General features: G+C 58.2%; 1 protein-coding gene across 4 annotated transcripts in view; it reads right to left on the bottom strand.

Moving 5' to 3' along the window:
* DEF8 (differentially expressed in FDCP 8 homolog) overlaps positions 1–13638 on the bottom strand; it is an 18175-nt gene extending 4537 nt beyond the window's left edge. The window contains exons 1-12 of one of the 4 annotated variants that reach the window (XM_060084472.1): positions 13554–13638; positions 8372–8505; positions 7647–7744; positions 6137–6286; positions 5056–5197; positions 3673–3837; positions 2980–3107; positions 2721–2834; positions 1787–1867; positions 1080–1220; positions 869–978; positions 272–766 (exon numbers count right to left, since the gene is read on the bottom strand). In XM_060084472.1, coding sequence (XP_059940455.1) covers positions 733–766; positions 869–978; positions 1080–1220; positions 1787–1867; positions 2721–2834; positions 2980–3107; positions 3673–3837; positions 5056–5197; positions 6137–6286; positions 7647–7744; positions 8372–8495 — 1287 coding nt within the window. In that variant the 5' untranslated portion in view covers positions 8496–8505; positions 13554–13638 and the 3' untranslated portion in view covers positions 272–732. Of the gene's footprint in view, positions 1–271; positions 767–868; positions 979–1079; positions 1221–1786; positions 1868–2720; positions 2835–2979; positions 3108–3672; positions 3838–5055; positions 5198–6136; positions 6287–7646; positions 7745–8371; positions 8506–13553 lie in introns of those variants that run through there. The other 3 variants (XM_060084470.1, XM_060084469.1, XM_060084473.1) reach the window with 3 other exon arrangements.

Here is a 13638-nt window from a genome sequence, read left to right as displayed (position 1 = left end):
CCACACGTATTGCCTGTGGCCCTGTGATGGGGAGGGTTCTGCTCAGAGCTCAGTGACCCCCGACCTGTGCCCACTGCCGTGCAGAGCCTCCACTCAGGGCTCTGTGGAGGTGCACACGGTCCCCACGGCAGTTTAAATGTTTGAAGGGGGCGTAGCAGTATTGGACAGGACAGACACCATGCAAACTGCCAGCTCGAGGGAGCTCACGCTTTTAACAACAGCTTCTGCTATAGTCACTGCAACCGCAAGCCCAGCTCTGCAGACCTATGAGGTCGGCGGTGGCTCTGAGGAACACCAAGTGCCAGGAAAAACCAGTGTGGACTGGAACGGGTGGCGGGGTCCCATCTGAGCCCAGTGTAAGAAGCCGTGTGGGCCCAGCAGGCGCACGCCTATGGGTAACTGTGCTTAATGAATTCAAATATCTTTCTTCTGATTTATGTGTATCATTCTTCTAAACATCCACAAGTCTTTAGGACATAAATGCTTAAGTTGTTTGAACCTAAGTACTTAAACAAAAATGTTAGGTATTTCTCGCGGCCTAGGGAATGTTTGAAAACAAATCACAAGAGCTGAGAAGTTTCGGAAGCCCTGGCCTCAGCTAAACCTCAGTCCCCGTGGAGGAGGGAAGCCAGTCGCACATGTGCGCACCCGCGGGGTCTGGGCTGCGCACCCCTCCCCAGCCCACGGGGGCTTCTTCCCAGCAGAACTTCAGCTGAGTCTCACCATCAGGGTCTAAGTCCACATCTCAGGATCAAGGCAAAGAGATCTGAAACCAGGCGGCGAAGATCAAGCCCCAGTGTCTCCCTCCCTCCCTCCCTCTCCCTGCGTCTATCAGAGGGGGTCGGGGGTCAGGGTCTCGAGCACCGACCTGTGGAAGACGGCGGAGCAGTCGGCGCACACCGACGTGTGGCTGTCGAAGGGGAATAGCACGTCGCCCTCTCTGCAGAGCTCACACACAAAGCCCTTGGCCTGGCACCGCTGCCGGCGAGGCGGGATGGTCAGTGCCCGCTCCCAGGGTGGAGGGCCCATCCGCCAGAGCCGCCCCCCGCCCTCCCCAGCTGGCCCGCGGGGGGACCCACCTCGCAGTCCAGCTTGATGTGCTTGGCGAACAGCGTGTGGGTCTCCGCCAGCGAGCAGCCCAGGCGGCCCGTGCGCACGTCCAGCAGGTCCTGCACGGAGTACATCTCGTCGCTCTCCACAAAGTGCTGCCGGTGCTGGAGCTGCGGGCCCGGCCAGCGTGACCCCAGGGCCCTCGCCCTGCCCACACCCCGGCGCGCCGGAAGCTGGGCCCCCTTCCCCACTGTATCTCGTCCACACACCTCGCCACACCCTGACACGCTGCTTCCTCCTTTTCCTGTCTGCCCAGCCCGAAGGGCACCGCTCTGCCCCCTGCCCCCCGGGACCCAGACACTGCCTGCCTGCAGCAGGCACCCAGTGAGTATTTGCAGGACAAGTAAACAGGTGAGCCTTGAAAAGTGTTTTGTGGTCCGCCCTTCCTGGGCTGGCCCGTGCCTGGTCCACTCCATGGAGACTCCCATGAAGGCTGCAGGATGAGACCCGCGCCTCTCAGCGCTCCTCACGTGGATGGAATCAGAGCAGGTTTTTGTGGGTACAATGCCTGTTTGCTTACGGCAGACCTAGTGTTCCCGGGGACAGTATGGAGACCTTCTGCTAACAGCACAGCACACGCAAGGCATCAAGCCATCCCCCCACGGCCCTGGTCTGTTTCCCCCCCACCCTCCCCGACAGATCCCCTCTCCCCCACCCCCGGGGCAGGCGGGCTGACCTGCAGGAGCAGGCGAGCCGCCATGGCCTCCCTGCAGGTGATGAAATACGGCTTCATGAGCAAGATATCCTGGCGCAGCTTCTGTGGACGAGAGGGGCCGGTGGGCATCCCTGGTGGGGGCAGGGGCTGTGCCTGGCGTGTCTGTGGGGGCGGGGCTGGCCCTGCTCTGGCTCTGTAGGAAGTCATGTCACCTTACGCTCTGGGTCAGTAGGGGACAGGAGGTACCTTCCCGTCCCCCAGCGCAGCCCCGGATCTGAGCGCTCCAGCCAAGCTCAAGTTCAAGCCACAGCTTCCCGGCCAGGCAGGACCCTGAGGTTCCTTTGTCCGCAGTCTCTCCCCCGAGCCCAGCTCCACACGTGCACACACACCTCGGGCGCATCTGAGCTTGCCTCCATCGACGGAGACTGACCAGTCAAACCCCTCCTCAGCCCGGGATCTCGGCAGCTCAGCCCACCGTGCCTCAGCCCGCTCCCCTTCGAGCCCCACCCCTCTCAGCACCAGCCTGAGGCACCCTCACCTGCCTGTGCCCCACCCCGGCCTCCTGCTGAGTGGCCCCCACCACTCTCAGGTGCGTCCAGCACCTGAGCACACAGACGTGGTTAAGTGGAGAATACACACTGGGACGCAAAGACTAGTGCAAGAAAGAGAAACAGTGCGGTTTGTCTCCATAATGTCCTCCAATAGGCTGGGTTAGATAAACTACATCACTGAAATGAACTTCACCTGCTTCTCATTTTCTAATGTGACTACTAGAAACATTCAAATTGCCTCTGATCCTTGCGTTGTATTTCATATTGTGGCTGGACAGTTGCTTCAGCGACTTTAACTTAAAGGACAGGGGCGGGGCCCAGCTAAGCAGGCGGCATCTCTCCGCGCCACCACCCCCGGGCGGAGCAGGGTCGCCGCCCCACGCCCGCCCCCTCCCCAGCCTCACCCGGATCTCCACCAGCTCCTCCACGTAGTTGAACAGCAGAGGGTTGATCTCCCGGAGCCGGAGCACGGGCCTCGACACCATCAGCGCCAGGTAGCGCATGCTGCCGCGGGATACCTGCGGGGGGCGGGAAGGCGGCACCTCGGGCGCGCCGCCCCCAGCCACGCCCCAGCCACGCCCCCTCCCACCCCAATCCCCAGCGGCCGAGGGCTGTACCCCAGGGCCGTGCCCCTCGCTCCACCTCGCTGCGCTCCCCGCCCACCTTGCGCGGCTCGAAGTCCCAGTTGTGTACCACGCGCGCTGGGATGACAGCCAGGTCGTTCCAGTGGCAGTGGCTGCAGTAGTACTGGCCGGTGTAGTCGCACTGCCGGGCCTCGCTGGGCACGCCCCCTGTGGAGAGGGAAAGCGTTACACAGTCTGCGAGACCTGCGAGGTCCCTCCCCCAGCCCCGCCCACGGCACACAGGACGAGAACCAGCGGGGCCAAGGGTTCCACCCTCCACACCCGACTCCTCGTCTTCTAGGCCACCCTGCTTCCCTGTTTCTCACCAGTAAAATGGGACAATAGTAGAACTCCCGCCAGGCGACTGCCAGAGGCAGTACATTTCTCGGAAGAAGGCCGGATACACAGCCTGTGGAGGACGGCTGCGCGATTTCCCCATCGAGGTGGGTTTTCTGTGACAGTGGGGCCACACCTGGGAGGCTGAGTGCAGCCCAGCCCTGCAGGGACTCCTAGGGGACCCACGTTGCAACCTCACCGTGCCCGGGTGGGAAGTGAAAAGGAACCCATAGCAGCCCCTTGTCGCTTCCCCAGGAAAGGAGCAGGACTCGCTCCACCGGCGTCACGCTACCCTTAGCCATTGCACGCACCCAACTTCCTCATACAGCTGTTGGCAGGGCTCCTGGCCCAGGCAGCTGCCCTCGGCCCTGTGCCCTGCTCTCCCCGGGGCACTCACGCAGAGAGATGGGTGCCCGGCACTCAGCACAGCGGTAATCCTGGCTGTCCAGCCCTGCCTCGGGGCAGATGTTCAGCTCATACTCGGCCTGGTGGCTGACTTTGGACCGCACACAGGGCTTGGAGATGAGGTTCAAACACTTGCTGTGACAGCGGTAATAACACCCTGGTTGGGGGCCCAACAACGTGCCTCTTAGAAGGGTGGTCACCCTGCAGCCCAGGCTGACCTTCAGCTGCCGGGACCCCCAGGGGCCTCCACTCCAATTCCCAGACCAACGCAAGAGCCTCTCCAGGCACCACTGCAGGTTCCCAAATGTCAAAGGTCCCTTCAGTCCCCACCCAAGTCCTGCCCTGAAGGTACGTGCAGACCTTTCCCCCCAACTCCATACTCAAAGGGCCAGGGGCCTGCCTGCCATTCCCATCTGGGTGCCTAAAGGGCTCAAACCCAAGCTGTCTGAGTGGAATCCAGCTCTTCCTTACCAATCCCGCCCCAGTCTTCCCAGCTCAGGTTTCAGTGCCCCCATCTTTCCACCTACTGAGGCGTCATCCCAGTCCTTCAGCTAGTGCTGCACTTGGCCCCTTCTCATCCGAATGCCCCACCCTAGTCACAGTCCATCACTTTCCCTCCTTCAGGCCACGCTCAGCTCAGCAGCCGGAGTTAAAACCTAAGTATGTCCTGCACTCACCCGTGGCCCCAGTGCACTTACGCAAAAGGCTCTAGCCACCTCTGAGCCCACCTCTACCATGCCCCCTCCCCGACACGGTGCTCCAGCCACACTGCTCTCTGCTCCTCCTCGAAGACACCGGACACACACTGACCACAGGGCCTTTGCACAGACAGCTCCCCTGAAGAAATGTTCCTTCCTAGATATACTCCTGGTGTGCCCCCAACCTCCACAAGTTTTTTATTAAATGTCACATGATGCCTTTTCATTTCACCCTAACGTAGCACCCATCCCCCTCCCCAACACATGCTAGTCCCTTTCCTTATTCTTGTTTACTATATGTCTAACATACCATTTATTTATTTGATTTTTCATCCAGAACAGCACCTCCAATGGAATTTTCTGCAGTGATGGAAACGTCCTGTCTGCACTGTCCAACGGGTGGCCACCAGCCTCATGTGGCTATTGTGTACTTGGAATGTGCATGGTACAACTGAGCAACTAGTTATTTACTTTGATTAATTGAAATTCGAATAGCCACGCATGGCTAGTGGATGTGAGCCTGGTGAAGGCAGGCATCTGGGTCTTTCATCCCTCGCTCTACCTCCCATCCCCCCCACGCCTCAGGGCTCAGTAAATACCAAAAACACCGCAGAGAATTCCCCCTCCCCTGGGGCCTGGAGTGCCAGGCCAGAAGGAGCAGTCCGGTCTCGGCCCACCTGTGCAGGTGTACCAGGTCTGAATGAGCCCCCAGATGACGGTGTGACACTTGTCACAGGTTTGCTTCACACTCTTGCTCTTCTCCTTGTAGAAGCGGTGCTCGAGAAGGACTCGGATGTTGGGCTCATCCTCACTGGGGTCCTGGGGAGGGTGCCAGGGAGGGTCACAGGTGAGCCAGGTGGCAGCTCTTTTCCCGTCACACGAGCCCCTTGACTACGCCTCCCAGGTACCACGTGTGGCAGAGGTTGTGAAATTTACCCCAGTGCTACAGCCCTTCCCTTCCAACAGAACCCAGTGACTGGTCAGGCCAGGACCACCCAGGTTACAGACCACCTTTGTACCTAGGTGCTGCCCCGGCGGCACGTGAGCAGGAGTGAAAGGGCCTTTGCTGCCCTGCCCACGTTGTGTTTGCTGGCTGGGTGCAGACCCAGAGGCGGGGGGGGGGGCTGTCGTGGACTTGGCAGGGGCTGGCAGAGCACCGAGAAAGGAGGACCTGGGGTCTCCGACACCAATAGCTGCCAGATGGGCCCTGAGCCACCTACAACATTCCCCTATGAGTAAAACTACACAACCAGTTCCTTTAAGCCACTGTACTTTGGGGTGTCTTAGCTCGTGCCATAGCCTTACCTATATTCTAATGAACATTCCACTTTCTATATTTCCAGGGACTCAGGAACCAGTGCAGGGATGCGGTGGGGCCCCAGCCAAACAGGGCATAGTCTCAAGGACTACATGATGGACCCCTGTGGTGTCTGGCTTCCAGGATCCGCGAGCCCTTCTGCTGTCACCTTCGGCAAACCACCCCCTCCTCTGGGTCATGTGGTTCAAGGTGGGATTAACTTACCCACTTGCTCCAGTGGGTGGACACATGACCCAGGATTGCGATCACCATCAGACTAGTAGAGAAACAGGCTGCACCTGGGGTGAGGGCCCATCTCTGTCCCGCCTGCCTGGGTAGCTTCAGCCAGTCAGGTGCGGAGGGTGGAACCTCAGCCCCTCTGCCCCCGAGGCGGCCCGGCCTCCGGACGTGCGTGCCCCAGCCCAGCTCCAGCTGCCTGGTCGGGGGCGGCCGGCACCCACCTTCAGCTCCTGGAGCTTCAGCCGGAGGTGGATGAGCCTCACCACGGCGTCCTTCTGCTTCTCCGACTGCTCCGGCAGCTCCAGGATGACCTGCTTGCACTCCTGGATGGCCTGCCGCAGCTGCTGGATGTCAGAGGCCAGGAACAGGCCCTGCTCGGGTGGAGGTGGGAGGGGGCGGGTTTGGGGACAATGACAGTCAGATGCCCCCTGCGTGCTCTCCTTTCTGGCCGGGCCCAGCCTCATAGGCAGTTGGGCCCAGAGAAGACCTCCCTGAGCCCTGCTCGCCCAGGTGGCCCAGGTGGCCAAGGACTTGCTCAAGACCCGGGAACCCGGGCAGCAGAGGCAGGAGCCACACCACACCACCTGCCCCCTCTCTGGACCTGTCCACCCATGGACCTCTAGAGACCTAATTCAGGATGTTTTTCAAAACACAACTTCCCTCTTTTAGAAATCCAATTGCTTTTCTGGCTATGCTATTTCGCTTACTTCTACAGAACTTCCTCTTGGATGAGAGCAGGGAAATGACACTCGTCTATCGACAAGGAGAGGAAGTGGCCTCTGGTTCGGTCACCAAGCTCAGAGACACCCCGGGCACCCACCCGCCCCTGGCCCCAGCACCTCACAGGTGGACCGGGGGCGGGGCCCAACAAAGCCCCTAGACTCCGGGGCAGGGAGACAGGCCAGGTCTCAGAGCTGGGGCTGATCTCGCCCCAGGAGAGCAGTGTCACTGCCCTCAGGAGCCATGTTCCTCCCCCCATACACTGAGCCTCCAGGCAAAGAGGAGGTGACACTTCTCTTGGAAACCAGTGTGTGGCCCGTAGGAGGGGCTCAGAAATGTTATAATAAAGATGCAAAACACATAAATGAAATAGGTATCTGTAGCAGCAAAGTGCAAAGCTTAAAGGCCACACGAACAACAAAAATGAACAGCAAAAGAGAACTGGGGTCTCCAGGTGAATTTTTTAAAAACCATATTTGAATGTTACTATAACGTTTCTCTCAAAAGTTGGAGATAGTTTGCATAAAACGGGAAGATTTTCAAACTTTAAAAAAAAAGTATTAGAGCCCTTTTATTAAAAAACAAACAAAAAACAAACAAGAAACAGCAAGGTTTCCATGGAACAAAATATAGCACAGACAAGAGCGGCCCTGCCTAGCTGAGTGGGCAGCGGGTGTGGGCAGGGGGCTTCCCCTCTCCCGCCCTCTCCCTCACCCTACAGCGTGACTGTAGGATTCGTGGGACCCCAGGTGGAATTAACTCTCACATCTGCTTCAAGGACCCGGGTGCGGAGGGGAGGGAACGGCGCTCAGGAGAACAGCAGCCCAGGCTCCCAACCCCAGGTCCGGCCCGCCCCACAGGCCCGCAAACACGTTTTGGGGGTGGGAGCCAGGTGTCACATGGGCCTCAGATTCCAGGCCCAGGAGCCCCTGCTGAGGTGGGCATGGCCGGCTCCTCGTGCTTTGGGGGCTCACCTCGTCCCCCTCCCTGCCCGCAGACCCTGAACCTTACCACAGGGCGGGCGAAGTGGTCCTCGGACAGGCCTAGATCCATCACGCGCTCAGGACAGCGGAACTCTGGCTCTCCCGGGGGCAGCTCGGGCAGGGCCTCTGGGGAGGGCGGCAGAGAGACGAGTCAGCCTGCCACCCCCAGGAGGAAGCTGTGGAGCCCACGGGAGGCGAGGGAAGCAGGGCCCTGCCCTGGCATCGGCCCTGTTTGCATTTGCAAAGGAACCTGTGCAGACAGGAGAGTGCCGTGCAAAAACAGTAAATATTACAGCAACATGCCAATTTCTAAGGCCCATGCCTCGTGTGTACATCTGCGGGCTCGAGAAGGGCCGCTGGAGCGCTACACACCATAACACGTGAAACCCCGTGTGGACACCGGCCACCTCTGCACACACGCCCCCGGGGCCCCCGGCAGCCCGTTGGCTCCATCCGCAGTCTCGGGGCTCACATCCTGCTGACCTCTCACCCTCCAGATCTTGGCGCTGAGTTCACGCCCCAAGCGCTCTCCAAGTGAGCACCCGCTGTGCGCTGGGCCCTGGGACACAGCAGTGACAAGACAGGCACACATCCCTGCCCTGGGGAGTGTTCATTCCCCAGGGGATGCAACAGGGGGAAAGCGGGTTGTGCTGCAGAGAAGAGGGGGCCCCCGCGTGTCCACGGGAGGAACCCTGTAGGGGGGCGCCGGTGTGACGGGCTCAGACCACCCGCACAGCAGCCCCCAGCACCCACCTTCAGGAGCGGCCTGCAGGGCCTCCCTGCCGGGCCCCTGCTCATGCTGCCAGGGCCCGAGCTGCTTGTTGAAAGGATTGAGGTGGACCTGCCGGAACCGGGCGAGCTTCTCGTCATCTTCCATAGCACCCCACCTGCGGGCGGGCGGGCCGGGCGGGGCAGAGGTGGGTGTCTGGCTCCCGGGCTTGCCGCGGTCCCCTCCCCTTTCTGAGTGCCTGGGGCTTCGGAGGGGAGGCCTGGCCCCTCCCCCTTCCCCAGGAGGGTCCGGGCCAAACATCCCCACACCACGGCCTCCCCCTTCAGACCCTCCCCAAACCAGCTGAGCCCCCTCACCCCGGCGCCCACTGCTGGAACCCCCTCAGAAAGAGCAGTGATGTCCAAGCCGCTGATGGGGCAGGCAGGGCCAGGAGGGCGTGCCCAGCCAGACCTCCAGCACGGGCCCTTTGATCCCACCTGCCTCACTTGCCCTGGTAGAGCCATGCCCTCCCTGTCCACCGAGGAGCCAAAGTTGTGCGGCGCCCAGGATCACACCTGCCAGGACTCCGTTCCTCCCTTCTGGCCCTGGACCCAAGGTCCTTTCCAGTCAGAGCATCCAGAACCCGCCCTCCCCGCCCCCCCCGCCCCCAGCAGAAGGGTCAGTGCTGATGCCAGAGCTCAGGCCTGCTCTGCCCCCTGCAGTGTGGCCTTGGGCAGGGCCCACCTCCCGGTGCCCCACGGGGAGGGCCCACGAACGCCGTGTAGTCACCGTGTGGGCCAGGCTGGCGCTGCACCGATGCCCCATGCGGCCCAGCCCCACACCTCGGGACCCAAGGAAACAGGCAGGAAGTGCCTGGTTCACAGCCTGGCACTGCTTTCCCCTGCCCAGAGCTCAGCAAACCGCGAACACACGGGGCTGGCGCTCCTGAGACAGAGGAAGGGACCTTGGTGGGTTTCCCTCCCAGGTCCCCCCACTTAACTAGCGGGTCCACATCCCCCAGCCTCTCTCTGCTTCAGGGCCAAATGAGTTCACAGAAGGTTGGACAGATGTTTGTTAAAACTTTGTAGTAAGGGCATGGATGTTGGTTCTGCTTTCCTTATACCTGGTTACCATCTGAAATAATTTGTTATTATACAAGGCAATCCTATGACTCCTATCTGCCCCCCACCCCATGAAAGGAGAACTGAGCCAGAGTGGATGGCCCAGGGCCACCCCACCCAGTGCTGCCCTGTACCTGGGCAGGGACTCTCACACACACCCTGGGGCCTCACCTGCCTCTCTGGTCTCTGTGGTGGGATGTGGGTTGGAAGTTCCAGCCTGGCGGAACCTGGCACCCATTGACTAGCTGCCCCTAGGTCAAAACAGGGCGGGACACAGATGCCATGGGCCCAAGTCACAGTCTCCCTTATGACCTGATGTCTCTGGGCAGCTCACACAGGGTGCTCAGGCCCTGATGCCCAGCACCACCCCAGATGGCAAGGGCCACAGTGCCCTAGGAAGCCCCCGGAGCGCAGGGGAGATCCAGCTGTTCACTAACAAGTGAGATCCATATTCACTAACCCCTTCTTCCGGAGGGGTGAGGAAGCCCTGAGCTGTTGACCCCCAGGCTTCATTCAGGTGAGACAGAAATAAACTTCGGTTTAAACTACGGTTACCGGGAGGAGTTCTGTCTCTTGCAGCCAAAACAGATCCTGACTGATCACCCTAACAGCCTTGTGGTCAGCAGACAAATTGGCCCTATTCAAATCTCAGCTCTGTCGGCTCCAGCTGTGTGACCTCGGGCAAATGCCTGAAGCTTTCTGTGCTTTTGAGTTCTCATGTTTCAAGTGGGAATAATACTAGTACCCACTGTGTAGAGTTAAAGATTAGTGAATACAAAGTTCTGACTACCTTGGCCAGAAATAAACACCAGCTGCAACTTATCCTTAGCACCGTTACATTAAGAATCAGACAGGCCTGAGTTAATGCTGCCTCTCCCAGTGAAGAGCATTTTCTTGCCCATAAATAAGGGAGCACGCCTGCCCCCTGGGGCGGGGTGGGAGGGGGGTGAGGATTAAGCACTTGTGCATGGCAGTTAAGCCTGTAACCCACAGTCGCTGCAGAGCAAACTGTCTCTGACATCACTTGATGATCAGCCCACCCCCAAGAGACTGGAGGGTCAGGAGCCACCCCAGGGGTCTCTCCCCAAAAACCTCCCAGCGTTTTAAAAGATGGCCAGAGCCACTATGGAGCACAGTATGGAGGTTCCTCAAAAAACTAGAAATAGAGTTGCCATAAGATCCTACAATCCCACTCCTGGGCATATATCTGGAGGAAACCATAATTCAAAAAGATACATGCATCCCTATGTTCACAGCAGCACTATGCACAGTAGCCAACACACGGAAACAACCTAAATATCCACTGACAGATGAATGGATAAAGAAGATGTGGTACATATATATAATGGAATACTACTCAGCCATAAAAAGGAATGAAATTAGGTCATTTGTAGAGACATGGATGGACCTAGAGTCTGTCATACAGAGCGAAGCCAGAAAGAGAAAAACAAATACTGTACACTAACGCATATACGTGGAATCTAGAAAAACGGTACAGATGAACCTTTGTAGGGCAGGAATAGAGATGCAGACATACAGAATGGATGTGTGGACACGGGGAGGGGAAGGGAATGGTAGGATGAATTGGGAGGTTAGGTTTGACATGAATACTGTGTGTAAAATAGATAGCTAGTGGGAACCTGCAGGATAGCACAGGGAGCTCAGTTCGGTGCTCTGTGACGACCTAGATGAGGGGGAGGTGGAAGGGAGGTCCGAGAGGGAGGGGATATAGGTGTACATAGAGCTGATTCACGTCATTGTACAGCAGAAACTAGCACAACACTGTAAAGCAATTTTACTCCAATTAAAAGAAAAAAAAAAAAGAGTCTGAAAGTGGAGACTCCCTCCCTCAGGAGGTATTTCCTGTAACCCCTTCACCTCACCTCTCAGGTTTCTGGCATCCCACCCAACCCCACCCTTTCTCTCTTTACCTCTGCAGCCTGGATGCTGTGGCTCAACCAGTAGATGACCCTGTCCTGTCCCCAGGGAATTGCAAAAGCATTTTTATTTTCACTCATCTATTGGACCACAGGGTGATATTTTACTTTTTTAGACTCAAACGGAATTTGTCTGGTGACGCCTGAGCATGGGAAACATACAGCACTTAACAAGAGGATGTGATAACATGGGTGTGTGTTGTAAACACGGCTGTGTCTCCATTAATGTACTTTAATGTCCTACTTTGTCCTTTATTCCCTAAAGAGTGTACATGAGAAATGAACTCAGCAAGAACTGGAAATAAAGAAATCACTTTTAAATCTCAAAAAAAAAAAGAATGAAATAATGCCATTTGTAGCAACATGGATGGACCTAGAGATGATCATACTAAGTGAAGTAGATCAGAAAGAGAAAGACAAATACCAGATGACATCACTTGTATGTGGAATCTAACATATGACACAAATGAACTTATCTACGAAACGGAAACAGACTCATGGACATAGAGAACAGACTTGTGCTTGCCAAGGGGGAAGGAATGGGGGGTTGGATTGGGCGTTTGGGGTCAGCAGATGCAAACTATTATATACAGAATGGATAAACAACAAGGTCCTACTGTATAGCACGGGGAACTATATTCCACATCCTGTAATAAACCATAATGGGCAAGAATATGAAGAAGAATATATCTATCTATATCTATATATTTAATTGAATCACTTTGCTGTACACCAGAAACTAACAGAACGTTGTAACTCAACTGTACTTCAATTTAAAAAATAAATAAATAAATAAAAAGCACAGGTTCTCAGGCCCTACCTAGAAAAATAAATAAATAAAATAAAATATGGCCGGAGGAGCTCAAAGGCAGGAACACCTCCACTCTCCCCAGCAGCCCTCCTTGGGCTACAGGCTCTCCTGGAAAAAGCATCTCTCATTAACCCCCTTATGGGCAGTGCCAGTCTCAGGCCTGGCAGAGAGGCTGCAGGTGAGTGAATGACTGGGCTCACCTGACTTCTCTCAGCCCCAGTTTCTCTCCGGCCAAGTTGGAGGAGCGTATTTGGGGGTGTGGGAGGGGAGCTGCCGAGGGCAGACAGATGATGTCCCGACACAGGGGCCTGGCAGATGCAGTGCGCGGCAGCTGACTTTGAGGAAAGCGACAGCAACCCTCACCACCCCACCAGGTTCACCCCCCAGAGAGCTCTGCATCCGGAATTCAGGCTTGGCCTCAGAGAGGAGCACGCAGGAAGGCGGGCGCTGAGAGGCATGCAGGAAACCCGCTACCCCACTGTCTACCCTCCTCCAGAGGCCTCCTCTCACGGGGGCTGCGGACTCCACGGCTTTGCAATGAAAGGAAAGCTCAGAACAAAGCCCAGGACCTCTCGCGGTCCGGAGGAACATGGGGCTGAAGCTCAGATGTGCCCGAAATAGCCTCTCCTGTTCTCGAGGAGGCACGGCCACCAAGAGGACCTGTTATCACCCCGGCTGCCACCAGAGGCCCCTGGACTTCTCCCCGGAGGGCGCAGGGCCGAAGGTACATCCTAACTGCTCACACCTGGAAGGAGGCCCGCCAGGACCCCGCAGGGGCAGGGTTACTGTCCCTTGAAGGACTGTTTGCGGCTGAAGCTTAGCAGCAGCTACCCCGGCGTCTGGGAGACGCCGCCCCAAAACGGGCCTCCCCCACCTTCACCCACAACAACAACAACATACACTCTGGGGACCCTCGCTAACTGGCTCCGCACAGGGGCAGGTCTCTTCCACCACGCCCGCCCGTTTCATAGATGAGGAAACTGAGGCTCGGAGTGGTCCAGCCCCAGCGCAGGGCGGCACAGCCACGGCGACCCCTCGGGCCTCACGGATCCTACAGACAGCGACTGTCGACAGCCGGAAGCAGTGACAGTGTCATCTGCCGGGGGCCGCCTTCCCCGCTGAACCCTGCTCGAGTGGGTGGCGCGGCTGAGGTCTCCAAACCCCTCTGCCCCCAGGTGAGGACCCGCGGGTCTGAATCCTGCTCTGCGCCCGGGCCGGGGCCTCGGGCGGGTCCCTCGCCCCCTGCGCCGCGGGGTCCGCGTCGGGAGAGGGGGCTCTCCGAGCTCCGGGGCGCGGCGGCCCGAGCGTCCCCGTCTGCTCCACCCAGACCCCCGCCCGCGCCCGCTCCGCCGCTCACCTGACCGCCGCAGCCCTCGCTACATTGTGTGCGCCCGGCCGGCCTCGTTACATCGTATCCACCGCCGCCCTCGATACATTGTATC

This window comes from Mesoplodon densirostris, chromosome 19 (assembly GCF_025265405.1).
Source record: "Mesoplodon densirostris isolate mMesDen1 chromosome 19, mMesDen1 primary haplotype, whole genome shotgun sequence".
In the NCBI taxonomy this organism is placed as follows: domain Eukaryota; kingdom Metazoa; phylum Chordata; class Mammalia; order Artiodactyla; family Ziphiidae; genus Mesoplodon; species Mesoplodon densirostris.
The sequence above is the reverse complement of the archived record's forward strand: the minus strand, read 5'-3'. Positions and strand labels throughout refer to the sequence as shown.